This window comes from Zygotorulaspora mrakii, chromosome 2 (genome assembly GCF_013402915.1).
Source record: "Zygotorulaspora mrakii chromosome 2, complete sequence".
NCBI lineage: Eukaryota > Fungi > Ascomycota > Saccharomycetes > Saccharomycetales > Saccharomycetaceae > Zygotorulaspora > Zygotorulaspora mrakii.
The window spans coordinates 1,059,791-1,086,537 of record NC_050720.1 but is presented as its reverse complement, the minus strand read 5'-3'; the positions used below and the strand labels follow the sequence as shown (position 1 = coordinate 1,086,537).

Below are 26,747 nucleotides of genomic sequence, written 5' to 3'. Positions count from 1 at the left end.
GACAAGAATAGAATGAAGTATAAAGTAAATAGCCGCCCAGCCTTTTCAAGAGTAGCGTAACGTATCGCCCGCACTAACAGAAAAAGACGCCCTAGGAGCCGGGTAAGGGCTCACCTATGCAAAGAAAAAGCGTCAAAGACACGCGTCAAGTCATACTGAAATGGTGAGGCTGATAGTGAAAGCCAGACAGCCGTAAAGTGCTTTGATGCCACGCTATAATATAGCAGTACTGGAGCTGGCCAATTATCTCAGACTAGGAATCAATGCCTTTCCCTGTGGCAAAATGGAGAGTGGAGCATCCGGTGTCCGTACTACGTGATACTCTCTGTTGTCCTCGAGATGGGCCGGGGGGAACAAGGCAAGTTCGAGGAGACCAAAATAATAATCGTGGGGGAAGAACAGTAATGTGATCAAATTTGGCTGATAAATGCAAAGGTAAGGTTTCAAGAGGGTTAAAAGATATATGAAACAGATCGAGTGCTTATAATATAATGGAAACCAAGAAGAAAACGCTTCAGGGGGTCGAAGCAAGCGAGAATGGTGAATTTTCGAGTGTTGACCAATCTGGGGTAAAATCCTCTGCGGTGCAGAGGAAGAAAAGTAAGAATAGCGGCAAAGATGATGCCAGACCGCATGTTTGTCCGATTTGCCAAAGGGCGTTTCGACGTTTAGAGCACCAAACAAGACACATGAGAACGCACACAGGTGAGAAACCGCACGTTTGCGATTTCCCCAATTGTAACAAGCGGTTCAGTCGAAGTGACGAGCTTACGAGACACAGGCGGATACATACCAATCCGCATCCGAGGGCGAAGCGCGGCAGGAAAAAGAAGGTGCTTGTCGAGGCAACGGATGAGAGTAGCAGGGGAACGGAGTCTCTGAGAAAAAGTGCAAAAACGCCAAGTTTTGAGCTGGGGGACCCACAGACTTCAGTTTCGTCCTCATCGTCGTCACCAGCGCAATCTCATGTGCAGTTACCGCCCCTCTCGCCACCCGTAGCAGCTACGCCAGCGACATCGGTAGCGTCAGGATCGTCCTTAGTGCCGGGGGCGCCCACAGTAATGTCAACTACTCAGTCGCCTATGAGTCAGTTAGTCTCATGCTCCATCCAACCTTCACCGCTAGTGGCGATAGCCAATACACCATCTTTTTTCACAGATTCAAATTTAGCGTCTAATTCTAACAGCAGTAGTCGACTAAGATTAAATGCGCTGTCATCATTACAGATGATGACTCCCTTCAACAATTCCAGCGGATCAGTAACCCCAACGCGAGCATCTATGACGAATGGGGTCAACCATGACATGCCTAATGGATCGCATACAGGGTTGGCAAAACATTTTGGATTTATGGATACTCCTGATAAAATGAGCAGTAATGTTATCCTACCAAGGCCCAAGTCGTTAACAGACTTTCAATCACACCACTATTCGCAAAACTCCTTCAGTGGAACACAATCAAGTAAAAAAGTCATCAAATCAACGCAGATTCTCAGAAGACCCAAATCAGCGCTATCGTTAAGCAATTTATTAAATTCTAAAAACACTTCAATGGGATCAACAAGCATGAACAACTCGGACTCCGAATCAGATTACGCAGATGAGGACGACGCTTTGAAAGAGCCATATAATGGCGATGGTTATGACACTGGTTTCGAACGTGCAAGAAAAAAATCACGAACATCAACACCAACCACGAAGATGAGTAGAAGTACGAGTAATACGAGCTTGCGCAAAATGCCCATGATGACGAAACCATGCGATGATTCCATTGGTTTCCGAGATGAATTGAGCTCAAAGCTTTTAGCAGTTCAGCGACAGCAAAGATCAGAAACAAGGATCCCAACAGAAACGACTCAAGAAACTTCTGAATCGCCTCCAGATCATGAAAACAAGAATGTTTTACCACCATTGAGAAGCTTACAACTTCGATTCCCTAGTGGCTAGACTGTGTTTTTTTCAATCACATTCCACTAGCGTTAACAAATAGGTTTTTTCAGGTGGCTAGAATGATTTTCGACTCAACCATTAAGAACGTTTAAAGAGCAATACCCTGCCACTGGCTAGAATAATGTATTAGTGCCACTCACTCTGTTCAATGAGCAAACGAGTGCATATGGTCTCATTGACACATTACCGTTTCCTTAAATGCCGTTCGACTTCGTAAATATTGACAACTGTTTTGGTTTCGCGCCGCGGACTTGCAAATTCGTTACTAAACTTGCTTCAAACGTGTTTGTTTCACCATGTTGACGTGTATGCGGGTGGCTTCGTTTAATCACACCATGCTATTCCATGCGCTCGTGTACCTTGATGCCTCAGTCATAATAGCATGGTATAAAATTTTTCTTTTGTTAGAAACCCAGAGAATTTATATTGCCGCAACAAGGGAGAAAAAATAGTGAAAAAAAAAGTGAAGAAATGAGTGGTAAAAAGTAAACGTGCGATGGGCTCTGCTATTGTTAGAGGTGCAGGACGTGGTGCATCATCAACTGAAGAGCACCATTGGCGCTTTCAGCGCTATTTTACGACTTTGAAATTGGTCATCGGAAAGTTCTCGTTCATTCCATTCGTGGGGTGCTAAGTTTAATTATAGTTGCCATGTAGGGCTCTGGACTATTCCCACATGTGGGTGTGTTAGAACACATTCGTATTTTTCATTGATTCACATCTGGGGTCGATCATCGATCAAGCGCATATTTATAGATATATATGTATAAAACTACTTGTATATACGATTTTTTTGGAGGACAGCTACCACATTCGAACAAAATATCTGGAGAGTTCAGCAAAGGCCTTGAATCCGAGATATAGAATATTTGTCATACGATCCTACTCATTAACCATGTCACCATTCAACGATTATTGTGTTGTTTGTGATCAATTAATCCCACAATCACCCGAATCAGTCAAAAATACTTGCACGGAAAAGAAGCATTCGCATGTAGGTTGTTCGGGCAAAGTATTATATTGCTCTGAAGACTGCCGACAAAAAGATCAGCATTTAATACACCAGAGATTGGAATCACTGGTAAGTTGTGAAACCTGCCATGAAACAGTTGACGACCCAGAATCGCTTATTAAGTCGCCGCTGTTAGTCCCAATAGATCATTCTCAGCAAAAATATGATGAAGGTGATGATGATGGGGGAGCGTCGTATCGGTTAATGAATATGGTGTCTTCAAGCACCATTTCAATCCCAAGGCTTTCATTACAGCCGCCAACACCACCAATTTCATATGATTCAATTTACCACGATCATGTTGCCGAGAAAAACTATCAATTATGGCTGAATCAAAACCATTAATGAACATAACGCATCGCTAATGATTTGTCACAGCATTATACAATTCTTATAAATAAAACGAAAATACCCCAGTATAAATGAGACTATATACATTGCATTTTTTAGCATACATTAAAAAACTACATTGCATTTTTTTTTTCACTTCACCATTTCAATTACCTGATTCCCGATAATCTTGTTGTATTTAAATGAATTTTGATATCTAAATCGTCAGTATTGTCCTCAATATTTCTGACACGTTTTTGTTGTGAATCTAATTCCTCACCTGTAGCCATTGCCAATTTTTTTAGCCTTCCACTTATCTGTTGAATTTGATCCAGGTTTCTATCAATTTCAACCTCCATCATGTCATCTTCTTCATCATTTTCGAACTGAAATTGCTTGGAGCGATCCAAGATCTGTTTTCTTTGATATTTTTCTCTTACGGTATTTATATCGTCATTAGCATTCATAGCACCTTCAATACGTTGCGTTGACCTCGCTAATTGTTGACTGGTATGCTCTTTCATTAACTTTTCTTCTATTTTCCTATTTTTGATCTTCTCCTCTCTCTCTCTTTGTCGTCTTTTTGAGTTAAAAGGATTCGATACATGAACGGCAAGGATATTTCTGTTTAGTTTCTTTAGCTCTGCTACTTTGTCATCAGCAATTTTATTTTGCACCTTCATCAAATCTAAATTTCCTTCGATGTTATTAAGTCTTTCACTTTGATGCCCAAGTAAACCGATTGAGTTCATCCCGGACATTTCAGCTTCCTGAGCCATTTTCAACGTATTCCGAGTAGATGCTACGGAACTTTGCTTAGTGAATCGAATCTCTTGCTTGACTTCATCCACAGCCTCATCTTCTTCCTGCTGCTGACGTGCTTCTTCTTCCCTTTGCAGCTCATCGAATGTTTTGTAAGCTCCTTGATTATGCTGGGTATATTCTGATTGTGAAAGACCTTCATCCTCTAATTGCCACTGGGGGGCCTCTTGGTAAAGCTGCTCTTGATGATCTGCTATGGTCGAATTGAAGTCATTTTGTTGATCCTGTTCATTTAATGGCGCGTTTAAATCCAGTTCATCAACACCCACAGTGTTTTCCCCATAACTTGGCCTTTCCTCTTCGAAATCAAACTCTCCTGCTCGAGGTTCTTCATTCAAATCGTCACCATCAACTGCACTTTTATTCAGATCAAGAGTATCTGCCGCAGATTTGGTAGATGTTAGTCTGTTGGTACTCATGTCAGGACGTCCCATTCTACGCCTCGGGGCTCCGCCTGTTCTCATTTCGTTCCCTGTTGCGCTACCATACTCATTCACATTTCTTCTTGAATATGGATTGTTTTTAGATTGACTATCCTGACCTGCTTGTACACCGTGGCTCGCGTACACGTCGGTACCCAAGGTCGCATACGGGTTCGCAGGCTGTTTACTACTCTTAGGAAATGATCCACTCCTTGAATATTCGTCCTGTTCCTTATTTAGGCCACCGTATGGATTCGATGTCGTATTCGCAGTACGGGACGAAGACCGATCAGAATATGAATTGTCCCTAAAATTCCCCCCACCATAGGGATTTACCTTCGGTCTGTTTTGATCCTGCATATTGCTGCCAGAAGCGCCATATGGTGAGGTAACATTGCCAGCCCCATTGATGCCGCTATATGCGCTACTATAGCCATTAGGTGCCTGGTATGGATCACCATACGAAGGTCCACTCGATGTATAGCTGTTTTCCGAGTAGCCAGTTCCCTGATAGTTATTCGTAGGCATATTCGAGTACGGATCAGCCCCGTAATTAGCGCTAGTATTTATTGCATAAGGATCTGAGCCTCCAGCCGAGGCTGCATACGGGTCTGCAGACTGGGGTCCTCCTCCTTTACTCTCCGCATTTGGCGTCGCATTATCTAGCTCTGATTTATTCAGGTCATCCTCTTCCTGTGGCTTAGTAAAGTTCTCATATCCTTCCGGAGCGTACACTCTATCTTGAGCTTTGTCTTTGGCAAATCTACCATATGCTGCGAACTTCTCTCTCTTCTTCTTAGAAGGATTCCTCGTTGAAATACCCATTTCGTTCAGAGTTTCCCTGTTCTGCTCTAGAGTATCCTCCTCTGGAGGTTTAATTTTGAATAGCTTTTTAATACCCATTTTTAATATGACTTAGCCCTTCCGAAATTGTGGTAGGGCAGCTCTCCTGTCCTAGAGTTTTATTTCCTGTGTTTCTCTATTTTGAACCAGTTGTACTATTTTAACAGTATGTCAGTTCAGAACCGCTCCTTCCGAAACGTCTAAAGGCGGGTAACAATGCAATTGTGAATACATATAACGTAGAATTAGCAAAACCTCACTAATAGGTATTTATTAATGCATCTATTCTACACTTTTCTATTGTCATTCTATTTTTATTCTAGTAATGCTGTGAGTAATTATGTAAAGAGAACCGAGGCCTACATACCACGGAAAGCATTCTTGCTTGCACGCCTTCTGCCATCAGACCTTGGTCTTGATCTACCCGTGTCCCTTGGGTTTTCCTCGTTATCCTCTGAACCTTTCAAAGGGCTCCTATGCTGCTGCTTCTTCACTTCAAAACTCTTCGGAATGAACGTAAGTTCCGCCTCACCTCTGTGAGTGCGGCGTACCACGGAGTCGTCACTCTTACTGATGCTATCAGCTTCGGTTGCTTCTCGCACTTGTTCTCCAAAGGTGACCTTTCGAGATTCTTGTTCTTCATCATTAAGAGCGCTTACGCTCATTTTACTCATAAATTGATCTGAATTGTGTTTCTCACGCTTTCTTCTTTCTATGACTTTCTGTTGTTTTTGTAGCTTCTTTTGTTCCATTCTGCTTATTTGCTCTCGTTCTTCTTCATTTTCGCTACTGGATTCATCATCACTCGAAGAATCGTTCGCATCAGCTCGACCCTCTCTCAGTGCAATTCTTTCTTCATCGGATTCTTCTGCCGCCGTCAGTGCTCTTATACGTTTTGCTGCACCCTCGGTAGTTTCTCTGGCAGATTTCACAGGATTCAATTGCTTGTAATCGTAATCATCCTCGTTAACTTGGAATTCCTCATTTTCGAACATTTCTTTGAAACGATCGTCTGATAATAATTTCTCAGCTGCTTTATCACCACGTTTCTGTGATAGTTTCTCGGCCAAAGATTTATTGATTTTAATAGTGGATTTCTTGGAAACTCCAGATGTTCTAATTCTAGATTCTCTCTCTTTTTCGATCCTACGTCTAATTTCTCTCTCTCTCTCATCTTTGTAAGCGTCTGGATTTGCGATCAAAGAAACTTTATCAAAAAGTTCTGTATTGATGAAATAACCATGCATATAGGCTCTAAGAACATTTGAACCCACCAGATGACTAATACTCAACTTTCTTACATCATCTTTAGTAATGAATCTATAGTTTGAATATACTGAATCGCTTGGCTTCTCTTCCAGTTCTTCTGTAATAGAATCCAAAAATGAACACCAAGGTGGCGATGGTCCTAGATTTGGGATATAATAAGTGTGCATTGGTATTCCTTCATTTGCTGTAAAAAACATACCAGTTCCAGGAATATGTTCGACATCATTGATTTCAACACTAGGCTCCATTGAAGCATATGCTTTGCTATCCACAGTGTCCCAGATTTTAGCGATTCTTTTATCACTGGTTAATATTTTGTTTTCGGTTCCAACACCATCAAGCCATATAATCTTTTTTATATCGAATCCATAACCTTGATCTTTGATGATCGAAGGTTCCGAAGAACGCAAATCGTACAGATATACGTAGCCGTTAGTCGAGCCGCAGGCAAAATTTAGTCCGTCGTTCCGGAAACTAGTAGTCGAGACTTGAAAAGGCGAGCTATCTATTTGATTCTCTAGTCTCAAAATTGACACTCTTGAGCGAGCTCTAGGATCCCAGAACTCAACAGCGCTATCCTCCATACCTACTGCAACAAGCCCATGTGTCGCATCTACAGAAACGTGGTTGACACCCTTCGTCTCTAGTTTGAAAGGATTCAGAAATCTACCTTGTTCTAGATTAAGCCTGTATAATTCATCTTCACTTGCTCCCACGTATAAATCACAGTTTATTTCGTTGTACGCTAAACTCCTACCAAATTTGGGAATTCTAGTAGTATAATGGAGACCACCTTTGTTTTGGAATTGGATACTTCTATCATTCTGTAAATGAACACTCTTTGTCCAATCATCTGATAATAACAGGAAATCAACATTTTCTGAATCTGTGTGTCTGTCGAACTTCAATGAAAGGTTCGCAAAATCATAAACATGGATCTGTGGCTTATAAGTACCAGTAGCCATAGCATATTGACCATCTCTAGATACTTTAATCTTGTTTGATGCCTCACTAAATTCAAAGTCCTGGATCAACTCCACTCGATTTTGGTACTCTAAATCATTTTTCAATGTTCTTTTACGTTTCTTCGCTATCCAGTCTGGTAATGCTCTTGAGACATTCGTACCAGATACTTGATAAACAGAAACATTGCTTGCAGAAGTAGATTTTAAAACCATCACAAAACCCAGATGACTCAAGTAGTTTACAACCTACAGCTCGATATGTTGCGACGCTATTTACATGAAATGCGATGAGATGAGATGAGCTTGAAATTTTTTTTCTATTATTCTTCCTCAGGTGTTACCCGAAATTGAAGCAAAAAAGTATAACTATAGCATATGTATGAAGAGTATTTACAACATTTTTAAGTCTGTTCAAAATCATCAATGTGGATTGACTGCGCCCTGCTATTGTTCTTCATTCTATTATGACCACCTAATATATAGTTTTTACCCGTGTTCACGATTTTACTTATGTTGGGAGTTGAATGCATACTGGGTGATTCTTCCCAAGGATTGCTGAACATTGTAGATGATGACATATCTGGTGTCTTTGGGACTGAAATTTGACTAGATATGTTGCTGAAAGCAAAAGAACTTTGACCTTGCTCTGTGCGAGAACCAGCAGAAGTGTAGGTGCTATAGTCAATGCTCGGTCTGAACATGGATTGTCGGTCTTGATTGGATGATACTGGTACTTTGGTTATATCCCTGCGGTAATTAGCCCAAGGCTCTGGAGACCTCTTTATCAATGCTTGTGGCGATGGCTGTTCAGTAAGAGATGATGTTTCTTTTGATGGTTCAATGGTCGTTTTTTTGGCAGGAACAAAAGATGGTGCAGAATAAGGATTGAATTTATAGCCAGAAGTCTGGAGTACGCATTGGCCTTTTTCTCTATGACATTGCGTTTGAGCTCGATTTGCAGGTTTTTGAACTCTTTGTTCACTTATAATCTGTAACATTGATTCGTAATTCGGCAAAAGTTCAAGAAGTGCGGAAATTGTAACTGAAGTTGCCTTGGGCTGAGGTTGTTCTGTATGGAAAAGTCTCTCATGAAATGGCCTAAATATTTCTGACCCATCATCCCATATAACAATAAATCTGTGTAACGCTTGGTAGACAATTGCATTTTTCTGTAACAGGTTTCTGGCGAGACTGTCGTCATTGTCAAAAAGCAAAGCGTTAAGAAGTTTTAGTGATATCGATTTTATTGTCAGATCATCTTCTGACATGCGGGCAGCAAAATTTATCAAATGGTGCAGACCGATTGTCCCATGACTTTCCAATAACTCCTTAAATACATTCATTGTACTGGAAAATAGGATGTCGTTGCTTAAAGCATTTTTTTTACCTTCGTAGAATTGGTTGGTACAACTTGATATCTGTTCTGAAAGTACCAAAGAACTGAACAAAGAAATGAGATGTAGGTCCATGTATTGCTCTTTTATCAGGTATTCGATCTTGAAGGTGTTCTCATTTACTTCAATTCCACTAATATCAAAAGCAAGAGGGTCTAGTTTAATCTTCCGGTATTCTTTGAGGAGCTTTGCGCTTATCAACAGACTGTTAATAAGGCATGCAAAGAGTAACTCCACTATCTGACTCGTGCTTGTTGATTCGATCTTCAACCAATCGTCCTTATCGTACACAAAAAGTGACTTTGTGATGGGTGGATTATGCGTCAATATCGAAGAGTGGAACCAAGAGGGCAGCTTTGTTGAATTATTTTTTGACTTGTACCATTTTTGATTTTTCTCTTTAGTCAATTGCATCTCAATCTGGGTTCCTTGTAATAATTCGCAGATATTCCCGGTATCAATCAAAAATTTACTCAAAAGATACTGTACCATGTTCAGAAGGGCAAACAAACTTTGTGTTGATCCTAGGGCACCCAATGTTAAATGTAACTGGTTGCATGGTATGTCATATATCTTGTCTAAGGAGAGATACAAAAATGTCACCAGCTTTGGCTCCTCGAAATAATTGGTCTCTGGATGATCCACAACTTCCATTAGAATTTCAAGCTGGAAATTTAAACTGTCCATCTCTTGATCCCGTTTTTTACTTCCACTGCTTAACAAATATGTCGAAAATTCTTGGTACAGACCCTTATCGACCCATCTAGAGAACAAGATTCCTCTTTGGCTAAGTTTGTGAAACAAAAATGAAAATGGTGGGCTCGAGGATCTATCCGTCACATTCCTTTCCTCTATGATTGTTGACTTCATTGTTGCAATAAAAAAATCCATTTTTCCTTCATTCAGCGCTATATTCAAATCAGATTCGATTAATTTCCTTCCATAGCCACCTTTGCCATTATTTACGAATGATATCCATTGTGGTATCCACAACTGTCTTACTACGTCTCCAAGGTTGAATTTTAACAGTTTTGGAATTATCTCACTCACCTTCGCATTCTTCCCGAATAGAGAAACAATGGTATAAAATCCAGGTCGAAAATATAATATTTCGTGATTAGCTGACCTTAAAAGAGGTACCCATGTAGCAACAGATCCAGTTATCAATGGCTGTAGCTCTGCATACACAGAACAGTATGCCACAAGAACTCCCACTATTTCGTCTTTATTCTCTAGACCATTGCACTTGAGGATAGGTGAGAAGATATCGAATCCTTTCAACTCCGAACTTTGGAACCTTCCTTTCAACATCTTGGCGTTGAGATGGCCAAGCGTTTCAATGAGTAACAGTAACAACTTTGCATTCACATGTCCACGATGTAATGTTTCGAACGATCCCATTATTGAGTCGATCAGCGCATCGTTAGTCTGCGGCGAGACTTCCATCCTCAATTCTTAAGCTAGTTCTAGGTTATAGACGTCTTATAGTACCTCTAATTTCAACTATTTCTGAGTGGTGGACCTCCAATAGCAACTTGAATGTTAATTGAATCTCTTTGGAGCCGTACTTGTAGTAGCATTTGTATAAAACCATTTGCCGCCCATCTCAAACACTCTTGAGTCTCATTGTTATGTCCGGTGTTACCCTGGTAAATTCGGACATATTAAATTCACCACCAAAATTGTACTATAATAGTAAAGGATGACAGAATTAAACACAAAAATAAATACTCTTCTCAATAAATCGTGGCACCACCGCGCCTGTAAGTAATTGACATCAGTAATTTTTCATCCTCATGTAGAGTCAATGAAATATCAGCACCATCCCAGGTTTTTGAGTTCATGACCGTAATCATTTCGTACATCTTCTGCGTAACTTCCTCCGCATATTCGCCATACGCTTGAATAATATTGAAAAGATACAAGGGAGGATTTATCGCAGTTTTTATAATTCCTCCATGTATCAAAAAATTTGCCAATTTTCTCGTTGTATTTATTGGCATCCTGGTTAAGCGATTCTTGCCAAATCTCGTGAGACCTTTTTTAGTGACACACATCTCTTGGAATAATGGCTTGTGGAAAAAGGACGAATGGCTTACCTCAAAAGAGCTACAGATCATTCTTTGATTCTTTAATGTGTCTACTCTTACATACATGTCTGCATGTAAACCCAAATTTTTGCACACCTCTTCAAACGGATTGCGAATCGAGGGAAGGTCTCTTTTTGTCATGTCACTGGCATCGACTGTATGGTTTTGTGCCCAAGATTCAAAAAGACCCTTCATTTGAAAGCGGAAGGGCCCACTTTCATCTAATCGATCCCATCCGTCAAGGATACCCAACGCAAGTAAGGAGAGTACACTCAGTAAATTGAACGAGCACGACACTTTTACAAAAAGTGGCGTGGTCGCAGCTAGCACCATTGATGGAATGCAGGTGACAAACACTTGCGCCATTAGCACAAAATCGTTCATTAACGATAAAGTCAATTCCGAAAAGTCTATATTCCCGGCAGGAGCTATCAGCCCATTGGGTGGATTTTGAGAATCTGGATAGCCGGTGAGTTGGCCGCCTACGAATTTAAAGTATGCAGCAGAGCCAACCAATAACGCTATTAATTCAACCAGCCTATTCAGCAGCATTATTTATATATTTATCAAACCTCGAATCGCTAGCACGTATAAATTCACTGGATTTAATCGAATCGAATCGAAGATTTTTTGTTTTTGTACTTTTATATATCAACTATTTACTGTCACTGCAGTCGAGCATTACAAGTTTCTATCAATTGTTTCTTGGAAAACTCACCGAGAGAAACGTGATGTAGCGGAGTACAAAAGCATTCTAATAGACAAGAAATAAATTCTATCAGAACTCCCAAAGTCATTATTTTTCACTTGCCACTTCTCAAAGAGGACTCGTTTGTTTCCTTGGCTACCTCCTTGAGACAAAAAAGGGGATATATATAAGGAGAAGCCTGTCGTAAAAGTTGTATATACGAACACCGCTTGTCATCAATTTATAATTTTCATCTCCACATTAACTGAAGCAAACAACATGGCCAAAGCTCTATTAGTTATCGATATTCAAAATGATTTCCTGCCACCGAATGGATCACTAGCTGTTGCCTCAGGTGATGAAATCGTCGAACCAGTCATTAAGCTCATGAATGATCCCAAACAAGAATGGCACCGGATCGTCCTCACCAGGGACTGGCACCCCCCTGATCACATTTCTTTCGCGAAATCTCATGGTAAGCCGGAATTCTCAAAGATCGAATACCATTCACCCATACCAGGTGACAGCTCGGTCCAGGAAGGTGTCTTATGGCCCGTTCACTGCGTTCAAGGTACCCCGGGCAGTCAGTTGGCAGCCCCCCTCATTGAAGAGCAGAAAAAGCTGGGTTGCCGTGTTGTTGACAAAGGTTATCTTCATGACAGAGAGTATTACTCTGCATTCAACGATATTTGGGACTACCACAGAACAGAGTTGAATAATTACTTAAAATCCCACCACATTACAGATGTCTACGTTGTCGGTCTTGCACTGGACTATTGCGTTAAGAATACGGCCATATCTGCCTCTAAGCTGGGTTACAAGACCTACATCATCAAAGACTATACGAGAGCTATCAATACTGACAGTGAGTCAGAGCGCAAATTGGAAGCAGAATTGAAGAAGTACAACGTCAAGCTTATCTAGTCTTTCTTAAAGATGCTAGCTGGTATCAAACGTTCTAGCTCATCCGTTTCTGGTTGCAGCATCGAACGAATGTAATCTGCTATATATAGTTTTCTAGTTAAGTAGTTCTAGAATTTGGCCTACCTCCGAAGAAAATTTCGCGTTGACAGGGCGAACTGTTGCCAAAGGGATTTTACTCAAGGTGGTAAGGTGCTCAAAGCAGATAATTATTATATTATTGACGTAAAGAACGCATCTAGAGGTTCCATCGTCCACTCCGTCTACCAGTTTATATATGAAGGTAGTCAAAAAAAGGATTACCTTTTAAGATAATACAGGAAACAATAAGCCAAAGAATTGAGGGCAATATGATTATACCGAAGAGGTCTATACTGAGCTTCGATAGGCGAAAAAAGCAAATTCTTCTACTGCTAGTGTGTGCATATACTCTGATTGTATTCCATTTCAATAATAAGAAGTTTGATTTGCGATTTAAAACTAGCGCGACTCTTCCCACCTCCTCACACAGCTCTGGGATCAACCTGAAAAAGTATAAAGCAGATCGCAGGAATCTCAGGGACCTGCGTGCCCAGCTATCTTACGCATTCCCCTATGAGCCAGAAAAGCCGATACCCAGACGAGTGTGGCAAACATGGAAAGTTGGAGCAGATTCAGCAGAATTTCCGGCAGAATTTCGAACCTTCCAAAAAGATTGGACAGCAAGCATAGAAGAGGCAGAACTTTTTCAGTATTCGTTAGTGCCTGACTCGTATGTGCTACCATTTTTGCAGAGCCTCTATGGAGAAGTTCCTGTAATCATTGAGGCATTTGAAGCCATGCCAAGCCATATATTGAAAGCGGATTTTCTTAGGTATTTATTGATATATGCAAGAGGTGGTATTTATTCAGACATTGACACGGTTCCGCTGAAACCCCTGGACTCGTGGTTATCAGTTAATCCAACAAGTCTGCAAAATTTTGAATCAGAAAACACGCCGGTGCCATACTCTAACTATGCCAAGTCATTCAAAAAAGTGGATCCCGGTTTTATCGTCGGCATTGAAGCGGATCCTGACAGACCGGATTGGAAAAGATGGTATGCTCGTCGAATTCAATTCTGTCAGTGGACATTTCAGGCCAAACCGGGACATCCAATTCTCCGAGAATTAATTTTAAATATTACTGCTACAACTTTGAACAGTGTTTCCTCCTGTAGCAAAAAATTCAAAAAATCAATTGACTTAGAGCATTCAAGGGATTATAATGTAAATTACAGGGATAAGCGCGGTCAAGATGAGTCTTATGATCACGACGCCTTGAAAGTTAGCGAAAACGTTGATGGGACCGATATTATGAATTGGACGGGTCCAGGAATATTCTCGGATATCATCTTGAATTATATGAGCAATATAATCAACAACAATGATGATATTATGTTGTTGAATTCAAATTTACAGTCGAGTCGTCGTACAAATGAGTCCACAAAAAAATTCTATAAGAAGATTACAGAATCGTTACAGACACATAATAAAATGCCATGGGAGTTCTTTTCACTGATTGAAGATCCAGTTTTAGTCGATGACATCTTGGTATTACCGATAACGAGTTTTTCCCCTGGTGTTGAACAAATGGAGTCGAAACCAACCTCAGACGAAATGGCATATGTCGAACATATGTTCAAAGGTACTTGGAAAGATGAGGCAGACAACAATCAGCAGAATAAAGAGTAAATAAACTAGTAGATAAGCAAGTAATAACAATCGTGATATTCCGCAGGGTACATGGGGCGCAAAATAAGTGGATCTGGCCAATTAGATCAAATCTTGGACAACCTTGAGTATCATTTGCTCGGTATTCTTGTACAGTTCCTGCCCATTTTGAGAGAGAATGAAGAACATTCTTAATAAATCGCATTTCCTTTTGAGCTGCATGTACTTGCAATGCAATCAAGTCGGTTAAATGAAGATAGCTTTACAAAGCTAAACAAGTAAATTCCACGTAAGGGTATTCCTTAATCAAGTGTTTCTTATATGACGGCCTTATATTTTGCCCGTATGTCGAAGAATTACCGCAAAATGTAAGAAGTTTTCATTCAGCACAAATCCATCAATTAGGCCCATCTGATAAAGCAGTAACCACATAAGAGATGCTGCTCGACAATCAAAATCTCGACCATGCCCCCATATCGTTGTCTGTAACTAGTGTTAGGGTAAATGGTTCCCTACGCTATATTTTATTATAGTGTCTCGATCCATGGTACTTATTTTATGTATAGTATAACGATATGTGCGTATGTTGGTATACATGCCGTAATTATGAGACATCAATGCACATCAAGTGGTTAAAATTTTAGTTCTTGAATTTGCTCTTCTATATTTTGAACAGCTGATTTTCTATTTACAATATCAAGTAAAATTTTAATACTCTTCATGTCTTCAATTTCTAACAGACCTTTGTGCAAGCATTTGATCATTGGATACTTCCAATGAATGTACTTTTGCGATGTCATTATTATTCCTAAGGCATCAGAAAACAATTTTTGACTTGAGAAAAATTGAACCATCAAAAAGGCAAACTCCGTATCTCTTCGACTTCTTTCGGCCGCATCCAAACATTTAAAAGCCATTGTCTTTCTGAATTCTCCTCGGTCCCTCCATGCTTTTGATGCTAATTCAAGATCACCAAATGATGCTGCAGCTTTCATCATTAATTCGTATATGCTGCAGTTTGCTAAAATCTTGTGTTTCATAGAGGCAAAATATGCCAATCTCTGTTCCATTTCATTGGTGACAGTAATTTCCTGGTCCGCTTCATTGCTTGCCACAGGCTTATCTAATTGCAAAACTTCAGTGAAAAAACTTTTGACATGTGTATCGAATTCCTGTTGTTGAAAAGTGAACTCTTTTAACCTCAGAATAAATTCCTTTTTGTCTCTCACCTTAATAGGTATCGTTAAGAAAGAGGTCAGTGACATAGTATTCAAAACTTTGTGATTGACCAAAGAACTTTTCAATTGAGCAACCCTCTCCAACATCAGGAATTTGCATTGATCCAAGGAAGCTGAATTGACTAACATTCTTTTCAATTCTTCTTTATTTAAAAACTGGGGAGAACTTTTCAGATCTAAATTCCCGCCGAACTCTAAGTTGAATTGCCAAATTGCTCTAGACTCAAAGAGGATTTCTGATGCATTTGATAGCTCGCGTACCGGAAGCAATGGCAATCCAAAATTGATTTCATCATCACTATTGCTTCTGCTAGTGTAATCAACACCATTTAGTATATTCCTTCTAAATTTGATACCCTCTTCATATCCCATCAAAAGAGGTAATTTATTTGGATTATAGTTCGAGTAAGAAAGTAGCAAATAGTTTAGCAATTCAGGATCTAATACGTGGCTCCATAATTTCTTTTCCAGGGACTTGTTTATCCAATTTTTCGTCACCTCACGGTATCTCTGTGAGCAATACTTAAAATACAGAGCTCTTGCTAATCCTACATCTCCATCATATGCTGCTAAAGCCATCATTGAGTTCAAAGTATGATATAAATACTTATCTGATTGTTTGGAATTGAATTTACCTTCGACCATATGAATATACTTCCATCCTAACAATCTCAAGGATTCTTGTTTATGTTCGCTTGTGATGGGATCAGAACTTGCTCTAGCCATTGTTTTCGCCATTATATTCAATGTTTGAACAGACGGCTCAATGTTTTGATCAATCATTTCTTGATAGATATCGATAGCTCTAGCATAGTTTTTATCTTTGTTACAGAGATGTAGAACTGTGTTATACGTGATAACATCTGGAGAATGACCTTTAGATAAAAATTTCATCGTGTCAAAAACATTCCACGCTTGCTTTGATACACCCAGTCTGGTATAAAATTGAATAATCGTTGTGTAATTTTCTCTGTTGGGCAGTAATCCGTAATCTTCTTTGAATTTAGAAAGAAAGAAATTCATACTTTCAAAGCTGATCAATTTGGTCGAGTATTTGATACAGCTGTTAAGTATAAATTGGGTCATTTTTGCGTTGCTATTCAACTCTTTTGCATTATCAAATCTTTCAATTAGTCGTTTCATCTTGCCTATCACTGCTTCACCGGTGATGTCTTCCGTTTTCAATTTGGCCAAATTGAAAAATAGACATTCATACATTGAGGTACTAAACTTGGTTATGTCCCCATCTATATTTTCCAAAAGCATTTTATCCATTCTTTCAATACTTTCGAGGGAAAGATTATCTACTCTGGATAGTATGTATTTTTGCAAAATATTTCTCGAGATACTTTTCAGTCGCAGCTCCGACTTATAAAGTTTTGACACTATGCCATCCCAGTTCTGTTGCGATTTATCCAACAGAAAGCTAAGTACTGAATTATCATCATTTATTCGGCCTCTTATAACATCTGGAAGTAAAGTACTTGCAGCGTTTTTTTCACTGGCTAAAATTAACGTAGATAGATGCTCTACGTCATCATTACTCGAAGTCATCAAACTTTGAGAGTCTACAAGGGGCCTGGAAGTCAATTCATTGTAGACCATATCCGCATCCCTTTCAGAGGCCTCTTTTTCGAAGATATGCAGCTCCTTCTGTGCCTCACTCTTGGCGACACTACTATCCGCTACTTTGATGTGTTCTCTTAGATTTCTGGTAAACTCTTGCAGTTGTTTGACTTTGAATTCGACAGATTTGGCACTTTTTGAGTCTATATTTTTAAGATTCAAGTTGTCAAAAGAGACATCTCTGATCTTTCTTCGTCTTCTTCTCGTGAAGCTTCCATTTTTTGATGGAATCACAGCCCATCGTCTACCTATAACATGCACATTTGCTGGAATGTTTCGACTGCTTAAACTTCGCAAATGATTACTACTACCCAGTAATTTGTAGCATAGCATTACAGATATCTAAACTCTTAAAAGTCCTCCACTCAACTGTTCTGGTCTTTAATTAGTTATTGCCTGCTTTTTTCATATTTGAAATCTTTTTTTTTTTAATGCTCATCTCATCGGGCAAATTTTCCAATTCCATTGAAAATAATCCCACATCTAAAGCTCTTCAACTAAAGAAATAGGTCGGATAGTGCTGGAGATTCAACCACTCAACAGTGACAAATCCCGGTTTAATTATTCTCACAAGACTAAGTGTTTCTCTTCAAAATGAGCAGTGCAGGCAGTCCGAAAGAACAAGAGGTAACGCAACCAAAAGGTGCACCTGTCAGTGGTAGAACGTGGAAAAGTGACAAAGGACAGTTCCGAGTAAAGAGCAGGGTGGTAAAGAATAAGAAACTAACATCATGGGAAATTAGACAACAAAAAAGACTAGATGATCAACAATTCAAGGAAAGGATGAAACAACTTAAAGACGAAAAGGAAGATATACGTCAAAATAGGATAAAAGCTATGAAAGAAAGAAGAGAAAAGAAGGCGGAAAACGAGAGATATGAGCTTCTGGCTGCCAAGATGCATGCTAAAAAGGTTGAAAGAATGAGAAGAAGAGAGAAAAGAAACAAGGCGCTCAAAGAACGCTGAACTCGATCTTCTCTTAGCTATTTTCAGGAGGGTGCAGCACTTTATAGGATATCAATATATAAAATTGGCATCAACAGAATAATACAAAGTACTACATATAATTAGGCTCGTCATATCATATTATATATTGTTCATACTTTCGGGTATAAAAACAGTAGCTCTTGATGTTGCTGAAAAAAAAAAATTTAAAATATAAATGCGAATTCTGTGGATCGAACACAGGACCTCCAGATAACTTTTGACCGAAGTTCAAACTCTTCAGTCTGGCGCTCTCCCAACTGAGCTAAATCCGCATTGTAAATTAATTGAGTTGTTGAACCTACTCTTGAGTTAAGCCAAGCAAAACATATCATACTTCGGCACCTAATTTTTCATGCATTTGTTTCAGAAGGGAGAGAAGAAGAACCTTAAAAATTATTTCTTGCTCTTTCACTTACACTTCCATGGAATAAATCCATACAACGACCCACATAGATAATTACACAATGGCTGATTTCGCATCAAGTATTCAAGGTCAATTGAAAAGTTTCGATTCTGTAAGTACCACAGTGCCGTTTATCTTTAAAATAGGTAAGCAATTCAGCTTACCAGTTTTTCAACATGTGTCCTTTACTAACATTGCATTTGTGATTTTTTGCCGTAGAGATTCGCTAGCAATGGTTTCTTGCAGCAATTAGAGGCTAGAACTAAGTTGCCAAAATCTTATTTGGCTGCTGGTGCCTTTGCGTTCTATCTTATTTTGATTTTCATCAACGTTGGTGGTATCGGTGAAATTTTAGCCAACATTGTTGGTTTCGTTATTCCTACCTACTTGTCATTGATCGCTTTGAGAACAAAAACCTCCGAGGATGACACTCAGCTGTTGACTTACTGGATTGTCTTTTCATTTTTGAATGTTATTGAATTCTGGTCAAAGACTATTTTATACATGATTCCATTTTATTGGTTTTTGAAAACCATCTTTGTTCTATACATTGCATTGCCACAAACTGGTGGTGCTTCGCTAATTTACAGAACATTTATCTCCCCTGTTGCTGACAAGTATATTGTCAAAGCAAAGAAATCAGACGATATCAAGGACGCTGTTCATGGTGCTGCTTCTAAAGCCTCAGGCTCCTCTATCCATAACTGATTTGGAAATTTCGTTTTTACATTCTTCATTCATTTTTTTTGTATCGTGGCGGATATTCAGCTACAGTTTATACTTAAATATATTCTAAAATATATGTATGCAAGTTATAATGTCTGTTCAAATTTATAATCGAATTGCTGTTCAACGGGTACTCCATTAAGTTTGAAATCCAGTTTTATCCTCAATTTTAATTTACCTGTTCCTGTTATTTTTAAAACTTGAGAACAGACCTCATCCTTTTGAAGAGAATTGCCTGGGTATAATTGTCCCAATGTCAGTTTTTGAGTCCTTGGTACAGCCGAAAAAGGTTTTATATCAGAAATAGCCTTACTTGATTTCAAGTATAGTTCAATTTGGGCAGAGCCTGCGTCACATGATATCAATTGAACATATGCCTGTATTGTATCACTATCATATATTTTGGTGGCGGACACTGATATCTGTACAGTTTTTCCATTTCTTGAAGTGTTTTTGGTGTTTTCATCGATACTGGTGGAAGAAAACAAATCAGCCAAGAGATCAGCAGGCGTAGACGAGTTCGCTACCTCAGTGTCCTTTTTTTTATCATTTTCTGATCCCAAATCGAGCAATGCAACATTAGAAGACTTATCGGTACTTTTGTGAATTTTTTTGAGCTCTGGAGAAGTGTTTCCGACTTTCATACACTTTCTTCTTTCAAATACCGGCATTGTCTCAAGTAGAACTTTTTTCACTGATTGCGGTTGAGCAAAAATAATTTCATATTGTACACTCTTACTTTGAATCAAAAGATCAGAATCCTTTGTGTGACCCAAAATAATTTGCCTCAAAGCTTCAATGCATCCACTATCCTTAAATTTTGAAGACAACTTGAGTGCTGCAGTTAAAAGGTAATTTATCAACTTTTTATTGCTTATGTTGAATGTCTTATCTTGCAAAACCAGAAAATTTGTCATTTTAGTTTCACTGAGTGCTTGACGACAGCTGGGATCCTCCAAGATTTCATCTGCATATTCTCCAATACACCAGATTGTAACAATTAACCAGGCTATATTGTCTTCCGATATTTCACAGTTCTTCGTTTCATCGAGCGAAATCATCAGCATATCAACAACTAAATTACGCCTTTGAATAGTATCTTTCGAGTTATTTATTGAAATTAGGATATCGCCAGTGATATCTGATGTGACGTAGGTTCCTGCTAATTTCAAAGACTCAAATAAGATGCTCAACTTCCATTTTTCATCTGAGATGTTATGACTTTCCAAAATTTTTACCAAATTCTCAACAGTATAAACTATTAAAGTTTTATCGTCATCAATTGCTCCAGCCAAAAATCCAATTAACTGGTCTACAATTTCAACGAGGTTTACATCATTTAAAATGGCAAAGCTCAATTCTAGTGCCCTTTTTCTAATTGATATATCGGGGTCACGTAAACATTTTGATATAAATTTTCTATGCCTTTGTACTGTTTCAGGTTCTTGATCCACGACTTTCAATAGTGTGTTTAGTGCGACATACTTGGTATTGTTATCTTTTTGAGATAGAAACTTGGCCAAGATGTTAACACCAAGGACCCGTAGAGGTTGTTCTAAGTTTAAAGAGAAAATTGTTCTTGCCGTTTCATACAGTATAGCTTGCCCGCAATTTTTTGCACCATCGGTATTAGTTGCAATTTGGGTCAATAAATCACAAAACTTATTTTGGTATTGGCTTAGATCCAAAGTCTGTTCGAAAAAAAGTCTCAAAGTATAGATCGACTCACACTGTAGGAACGGATCACAGGTGCCCTGAATATCATATTCTGGCTCAAAATTTTTGATGCTTAAGCTTTGCAACAAAGACAATAACTCTGGTATAATTTTAACAAGCTCATTTAATAATGGTTTCGAATCATCAGCATAGCCATCGTTACTCAGAGAAAGTTGAAAGGTCTCATGATTCAGCAGAATTGATTGTAAGACTTTATTGATACCTAGCAAGACTCCATGAGTGCATAAAGAGTGATTTTCCAATATGCTGGTAATCAATTTGGTATCAAAGATATCTAGCAGCGTGAAATCTTTAGTGATTAGTTTACCGATACATTGTAGAGCTTTTTTGATGATAAAGGGATCTCTGGATCCCTTCAGTATGTTCTCAACATCCATGTAGAGATCACGTGCCAGCTCTGAAGATCCTAGTGATCCCAAAGTTGTAAGCGCCAAAGATACGACGTATTTATTGGGATGATTGAGATCGTTGTTCAAAAGATTGGTTAAAAGGGTCAGTAAGTCCTCTGACTCGTCTAGAAGCAGTGTTGCAGCCAAATAACCCAGTCTCTTGTCGGCGAACTCCTCCGATGCGATTAGATTAATGCATTCAACCTGCCCAAAATGTGTCTTTTCTCCGAGGATATACAGATACAGCAGTTTTTGAATATTTTTTCTCCGTTTTTCAAGCGGCAAGTGGTCATCCCTCAATTTGGTTCTAATTTTTGCACTTGCTTTGGTGATTATGGACCGCTCCTCCGCCAGCGTCTTGGCCCCACGAACATCTTTGATGAAATTATTCAATGAAGAGCCTGCCATAACAACCCTTTCCAAAATACGACACCTAAGACACAGTCACAAATCACAAGGACCCCAATTGACCCAATAAATCAGATCTTCTGCGATTATTCGTCTACGTTCCCCTTCAAATAGGTATTCATTTATCCACTTCTTCAGGACTATATCAGACTTTAGAGGTTTAATATTAAAAAATCAAAATTCAAAGACGGGTAACACCACTGCGCTGTCCGGAATCAAAATCCGTTTTCTTCAAAACTCGGACAGTTGAACTTGATTTTTTCAGTTTACAATTTTTCATTCCTATGGTGTTTAACCTGCTCTGGTAAGATATTTGGCACCTTCCCGGTCAGCAGAGGGAGAAGATACGCCCTAGAATATCCGCTAGGCAGTACTAAATTGTACGAGTAGAATTTGGTCTTTTTGATCTCAGAAGTAGCTCTCCCATACTTGTGCTTGTCCAATTATGCCACGTGCTGTGTGACTCGCGGCTGACATGGTCATCATAAGCACAGAATACTACAATAGCCCCAATGGCCGGGTAAATCGGGACGCAAAGGGACTTTCTTCACCTGAAATTAAATGCTTCGGAGTGGCTACTGAAATGCTCTCTTAGTTGAACCACTTCCATCACAGCAGACGTATCACAAAGACTTGAGGGTTCCTTAGGGTTAACGAAGTATTGATAGTTATGCTTGTGTACACCGTTTTCATCTGAGTTTTTTGTCTAGTTTAATTATTACTTTCTGAACCTACATTATGCCGTATTCCATACCGCGGCCTATTCCTGCCAAACATTCAGCATACCAGTCTGGAAGCCGTGAGCGGGATCGTGATAACCAAAGTCATTCGCAAGCGATGAACTCTAAAAGTAGTGCGGTGGGCTCTGCTCCGGTACACTTCTCGCCCACAAAAAGAGCTCAGACGTTTGTACAGTCGCAGCAGCAGGGGATGGGAAGAAGGAGGTCTTCGACCATTAAGAGTGCCCTCTCGTCCCTGCTAGGATCCTCTCCTCCACAGCAGCAGCAGCAGCATGTGCCGCAGAATGTCCATCGGAGTTTCAGTCTTCCAAAGACGGGATCAAGCCTAAGTGTTGGCGCTGAGAATCCCCCTAGCCATGCGAACAGTTCTGTTTTGAGTCCTGGTCTGAGAAGGTACAGTACTACGTCTGCTGAAGTGACGTCAGACGGTCACAGAAACAGCGGATACTACACTACAAATGAGGAGGATGAAGATGCCGTAACAGAGTCTGTTCATGGTGATACCAGTTTGGATGAGGACTCTACAATTGGAGAATCTACCAGCGCTAGTGGCTCTTCGGCTTCAAATCCTGGTGTTTTGAGCAAGTCTTTGAAATCTCTAGGGAAAATCTACCTGACGGAGTATCTAGCTGAAAGAGGTTTATTGGCGCCAACAACAGTAATGGAAAATCAGTCCCTTAAGGTCTCTTTAGCGACCAGTGGTGAGTCCGTTTTCTTACCTACCATGTCTTCAAATGATGATGAATATCTGGCGAGGTTAAACGGGTTACGAGAAGATGAAGATGAAGGTGAAGATGAAGATGAAGATGAAGATGAAGATGAAGTTGATGATCTTGGTTTTGAGGCCGCAACCTCAGAATCAAGACCACAACCTCATGTAAGATCACCTGGATCGAGTGATCGGGGCAACAGAACCACCGCGGTCAACGCTACTGCTCGTTCAACGTCTGAGAGAGCTGGCGTTTCTGAACCCGTAGATGAAAGCGTTTCTACTTCTTCGATTGGAAGTACACTTGAGATTGATAGTTCCATGGCTACTTACACTATAGCAATGATATTATCTGTTTCTCATCCAATCACACTGTCTAATCTGCGAACCGAGCTTTGCTCAAGAATAAGAGTATATTGGCCGAACGGTGTTCCTCCTACCAAGGTCTTTCACGAAGAATTTTATTGTGCAGGCCATCTTGATTGGGATTTAAGTATGGATAATGTGAATCTCTTCGTACCCGCAAATGTATCGTCAAGTGAAAAAATAATTAATAATTGCAAAAACCTGAAACCAATGGAGATTTTCCAAAACTCAAATGATTCTCGTAAACGTTATTTGGACAAAAATAATGCCAAAAAACAGATGATGAATAAAATCAAATCTTCGAAGAATCAATTATATCAATCTGGTGACTATGTTTTCATAATACCGATAGTTTTTTCGAATACAATACCAGAATCACTTTATTTACCGTCAGCTCGAGTTAATTACAGGTTTCGTATTGGTATGAAATTAATTGAACCATACAATCAACAGAACAAAAATCCAGATAATCAAGAATCACTATCAGCAAAAAATCCGGAGTCGGATGCAACAAGCCTTAAGAAGCTTAACTTGTTCAAAAAACTCAAGAATAATCTGCATTTGAATAACCCACATGTAGGTAAAGAAGAATTGGACGATAACAACAATCTGTATGCAGAATACCCAGTCAATATTGTAAGAACACCACCGCAATACTCAATTTCCACAGCCAATAAGCCAGTTTATATTAACAGGGTGTGGTCAGATTCATTATCTTATGAGATTTCTTTTGCTCAGAAATATGTTTCACTTGATAGTAAAGTTCCCATAAAGATAAAAATTGTGCCTTTGGTCAAAAACATTTGTTTGAAGAGAATTAGAATAAGCGTTTTGGAAAAGATAACTTTAGTTAGCAAAGACTGCGAATATGAATACGATCAAATAGACCCTGTTGCAAAAGATCCATATAACCCATATTTTGCTGAATTCTCTTCCAAAAGGAAAAAAGAACGTAATTTATCAATTTTGGAAATCAGGTCGAAGGAGAAGGGGTCTCGTGCTCTTCGCGAAGAAGTTGTGAATAACTGCATCGATGACAATTTGCTGGCCTATAATTGTTTACAAGACGATAAAGGTGAAAAAGGTCTAGGTATGACTGAGCCATTGGTGATAACAACAAACTTAGAATTCCCTAAATATATTGATATGGACAAGGACACTGCACGAGTAGTACCACCTTATGGTATCGATGTTTATTCTCCAGTGTCGAATCCTGAACTTGCAAAAAATTCAAATACGGCCAATCGAGGAGGTGTAATAGGATTTCTAGCTGGAAGAAGAAGTTCTTTGTCCGCGACTGCTGGTACCAAAAATACAGGGCAGAACCATCAGTACTTGTCAACGCCATCTCCCGTTTTCAACCCGAAATTTCATGAAACAAGCTTTCAAAGTGATTCTGAAGTTCCTGTTGAGTTCCAAACGAGGTTGAATGAAGCAAGACGAGGACTTTATCTGGACAGTCTTCATTTCAGTAATATCTATAGTAGGCATAAGCTGGAAATAATGTTAAGAATCAGTAAACCAGATGCAAAGGATCCAGCAAGACTAAGACACTACGAGGTTCTAATCGATACACCTATATTTTTAGTATCTGATTTATGCAACAGTGGTAACATGGAGTTACCAACTTACGATATGGCGACAAGTGATAGATTTTCTCCCGAAATGATTGCAGGTGCTGCACCACCTACTTTTGAGGAAGCCATTTCAATTCCTGGCTCTCCATTAAATTCACCAATGAATTCTCCCGTTGGGTCACCTATATTGAGAGGAAGTTTTGAACAGGACGATTTATACATGAACAATATAAATCTATCCAGAAGTGCCTCAATCGGTGGAATGTTACCTTTGGAAGGAATGACGCAAGGGAGCACTCCAGTGCCCCTTTCAACTTCGGTTGACGCCAATCAACGGTACAATAACCTTGATGGCCTTTTAAGTCCTACTTTTGCCGCGGAAGTAAGCGACATTTCAAGCCAGTCAAGATCAAATACTAAAAACGCTATTGGTGAGCATCAGAATAACTATATGCCCACATATGGAAGACAATCAGTCTTTAAGGATAACTATTCCATTGCAAGGGAAAGCCCTGCAAGCGGGAGTTCACAAACTAAGCAAAACATCGAATCCAACAATGACAATGTGCATCCATCAGACGTAAACAGAGCCGACGTCACGCATTATCCTCCCCGCTATGATGATATCGTCTCGATGACGAGCGGTAAACACTGATTGGAAAATTGTCAATCACTATATATGTAAGTATGTGAATTCATTTACAAATTTTCAATAAAACAATATTAAATGTGTAATGCTCCTCTAGCAGTATTTACACCAACCGAGCTGATCATTTTCAAACCAGTGGCACCCATCGGGAAATATGATATTCCGTAATACAGCACCGCAATCAACTCAAGAATCGCACAGGGAATTGTCAGCAGTGTACTTTTCGCAATTGCTGCAAAATATATCGTTAAGAGACATGAGGTAAAGAAAAATATGGTAAAAGGTAATCTCTCCCTTGAAATTAGATGCTTAACATATGATGAAGGGCCCATTAGTACACCAAACGCAAGTACAAACAGCAATGATCCCATTGACCACAGTAATCCAAACTTTCTAGGATTGACCGCCAGTACTGGGAAAAGAAAAATGCATATAGTGAAGCACGCAATAGAACCTAGTATAGAACAGATAAATAGAAGTAATCTCTCAGTCCTCGACAAAGTAAACCACGAAGGTTCCTGATCCTGCACCAGATCTTGTCGTGTCAGCGGCAGCCTTTGATAAACATCTTGAGCACTGTTGTTGATAGAGTCTGCCCAACTAGAAAAGAGAGTCTTTGCTGACTCGTTAAACCCTTTCGAATGTTGACCACGAGATTCGTTCCACCTATTTAATGAATCACGAAGTGAGCTCACCTGTGCTTCAGTATTCTCCGCCATGCTTACTACCCACACAGACCACCGAAAGTACAACAGTTCCGATTCCCAATCACGAACGCTAAGACTTCAAGTGAAAC

The 26,747-nt window shown here is 39.5% G+C and overlaps 14 protein-coding genes and 1 non-coding gene across 15 annotated transcripts; 7 read left to right on the top strand and 8 right to left on the bottom strand.

The window, feature by feature from the left end:
* Nucleotides 1–491: 491 nt before the first annotated feature.
* MIG1 (transcription factor MIG1) lies at nucleotides 492–1,946 on the top strand (the record flags this gene model as incomplete). The annotated part of the gene is made up of 1 exon (XM_037287346.1): nucleotides 492–1,946. One exon carries the CDS (start codon nucleotides 492–494, stop codon nucleotides 1,944–1,946), a length of 1,455 nt encoding a protein of 484 aa, XP_037143241.1.
* An 898-nt stretch (nucleotides 1,947–2,844) lies between these two features.
* ECL1 (Ecl1p) lies at nucleotides 2,845–3,306 on the top strand (the record flags this gene model as incomplete). Its single annotated transcript, XM_037287345.1, has 1 exon — nucleotides 2,845–3,306. One exon carries the CDS (start codon nucleotides 2,845–2,847, stop codon nucleotides 3,304–3,306), a length of 462 nt encoding a protein of 153 aa, XP_037143240.1.
* A 155-nt stretch (nucleotides 3,307–3,461) lies between these two features.
* On the bottom strand, nucleotides 3,462–5,438 carry SEC9 (Sec9p; the record flags this gene model as incomplete). Its single annotated transcript, XM_037287344.1, has 1 exon — nucleotides 3,462–5,438. The coding sequence occupies one exon, from the start codon at nucleotides 5,436–5,438 to the stop codon at nucleotides 3,462–3,464; it is 1,977 nt and encodes a 658-aa protein (XP_037143239.1).
* Nucleotides 5,439–5,737: 299 nt separating this feature from the next.
* On the bottom strand, nucleotides 5,738–7,825 carry ENP2 (ribosome biosynthesis protein ENP2; the record flags this gene model as incomplete). The annotated part of the gene is made up of 1 exon (XM_037287343.1): nucleotides 5,738–7,825. One exon carries the CDS (start codon nucleotides 7,823–7,825, stop codon nucleotides 5,738–5,740), a length of 2,088 nt encoding a protein of 695 aa, XP_037143238.1.
* Nucleotides 7,826–8,013: 188 nt separating this feature from the next.
* VIR1 (Vir1p) lies at nucleotides 8,014–10,452 on the bottom strand (the record flags this gene model as incomplete). Its single annotated transcript, XM_037287342.1, has 1 exon — nucleotides 8,014–10,452. One exon carries the CDS (start codon nucleotides 10,450–10,452, stop codon nucleotides 8,014–8,016), a length of 2,439 nt encoding a protein of 812 aa, XP_037143237.1.
* Nucleotides 10,453–10,742: 290 nt separating this feature from the next.
* Nucleotides 10,743–11,648, bottom strand: HG535_0B05500 (uncharacterized protein; the record flags this gene model as incomplete). Its single annotated transcript, XM_037287341.1, has 1 exon — nucleotides 10,743–11,648. One exon carries the CDS (start codon nucleotides 11,646–11,648, stop codon nucleotides 10,743–10,745), a length of 906 nt encoding a protein of 301 aa, XP_037143236.1.
* A 415-nt stretch (nucleotides 11,649–12,063) lies between these two features.
* PNC1 (nicotinamidase) lies at nucleotides 12,064–12,708 on the top strand (the record flags this gene model as incomplete). Its single annotated transcript, XM_037287340.1, has 1 exon — nucleotides 12,064–12,708. One exon carries the CDS (start codon nucleotides 12,064–12,066, stop codon nucleotides 12,706–12,708), a length of 645 nt encoding a protein of 214 aa, XP_037143235.1.
* Nucleotides 12,709–13,055: 347 nt separating this feature from the next.
* Nucleotides 13,056–14,417, top strand: OCH1 (initiation-specific alpha-1,6-mannosyltransferase; the record flags this gene model as incomplete). The annotated part of the gene is made up of 1 exon (XM_037287339.1): nucleotides 13,056–14,417. One exon carries the CDS (start codon nucleotides 13,056–13,058, stop codon nucleotides 14,415–14,417), a length of 1,362 nt encoding a protein of 453 aa, XP_037143234.1.
* A 611-nt stretch (nucleotides 14,418–15,028) lies between these two features.
* On the bottom strand, nucleotides 15,029–17,593 carry CCM1 (Ccm1p; the record flags this gene model as incomplete). Its single annotated transcript, XM_037287338.1, has 1 exon — nucleotides 15,029–17,593. One exon carries the CDS (start codon nucleotides 17,591–17,593, stop codon nucleotides 15,029–15,031), a length of 2,565 nt encoding a protein of 854 aa, XP_037143233.1.
* Nucleotides 17,594–17,854: 261 nt separating this feature from the next.
* CGR1 (Cgr1p) lies at nucleotides 17,855–18,226 on the top strand (the record flags this gene model as incomplete). Its single annotated transcript, XM_037287337.1, has 1 exon — nucleotides 17,855–18,226. The coding sequence occupies one exon, from the start codon at nucleotides 17,855–17,857 to the stop codon at nucleotides 18,224–18,226; it is 372 nt and encodes a 123-aa protein (XP_037143232.1).
* Nucleotides 18,227–18,423: 197 nt separating this feature from the next.
* On the bottom strand, nucleotides 18,424–18,519 carry HG535_0Btrna1F. The gene is made up of 2 exons: nucleotides 18,482–18,519; nucleotides 18,424–18,460 (listed from the first exon to the last, which is right to left on the bottom strand). It is a non-coding gene; the product is annotated as a tRNA-Phe (tRNA).
* A 192-nt stretch (nucleotides 18,520–18,711) lies between these two features.
* On the top strand, nucleotides 18,712–19,358 carry YOP1 (Yop1p; the record flags this gene model as incomplete). Its single annotated transcript, XM_037287336.1, has 2 exons — nucleotides 18,712–18,762; nucleotides 18,870–19,358. The coding sequence occupies 2 exons, from the start codon at nucleotides 18,712–18,714 to the stop codon at nucleotides 19,356–19,358; spliced, it is 540 nt and encodes a 179-aa protein (XP_037143231.1).
* Nucleotides 19,359–19,462: 104 nt separating this feature from the next.
* Nucleotides 19,463–21,910, bottom strand: APL4 (AP-1 complex subunit gamma; the record flags this gene model as incomplete). Its single annotated transcript, XM_037287335.1, has 1 exon — nucleotides 19,463–21,910. The coding sequence occupies one exon, from the start codon at nucleotides 21,908–21,910 to the stop codon at nucleotides 19,463–19,465; it is 2,448 nt and encodes an 815-aa protein (XP_037143230.1).
* Nucleotides 21,911–22,648: 738 nt separating this feature from the next.
* Nucleotides 22,649–25,957, top strand: ECM21 (Ecm21p; the record flags this gene model as incomplete). Its single annotated transcript, XM_037287334.1, has 1 exon — nucleotides 22,649–25,957. The coding sequence occupies one exon, from the start codon at nucleotides 22,649–22,651 to the stop codon at nucleotides 25,955–25,957; it is 3,309 nt and encodes a 1,102-aa protein (XP_037143229.1).
* Nucleotides 25,958–26,025: 68 nt separating this feature from the next.
* On the bottom strand, nucleotides 26,026–26,670 carry SFT2 (Sft2p; the record flags this gene model as incomplete). The annotated part of the gene is made up of 1 exon (XM_037287333.1): nucleotides 26,026–26,670. One exon carries the CDS (start codon nucleotides 26,668–26,670, stop codon nucleotides 26,026–26,028), a length of 645 nt encoding a protein of 214 aa, XP_037143228.1.
* Nucleotides 26,671–26,747: the final 77 nt, after the last annotated feature.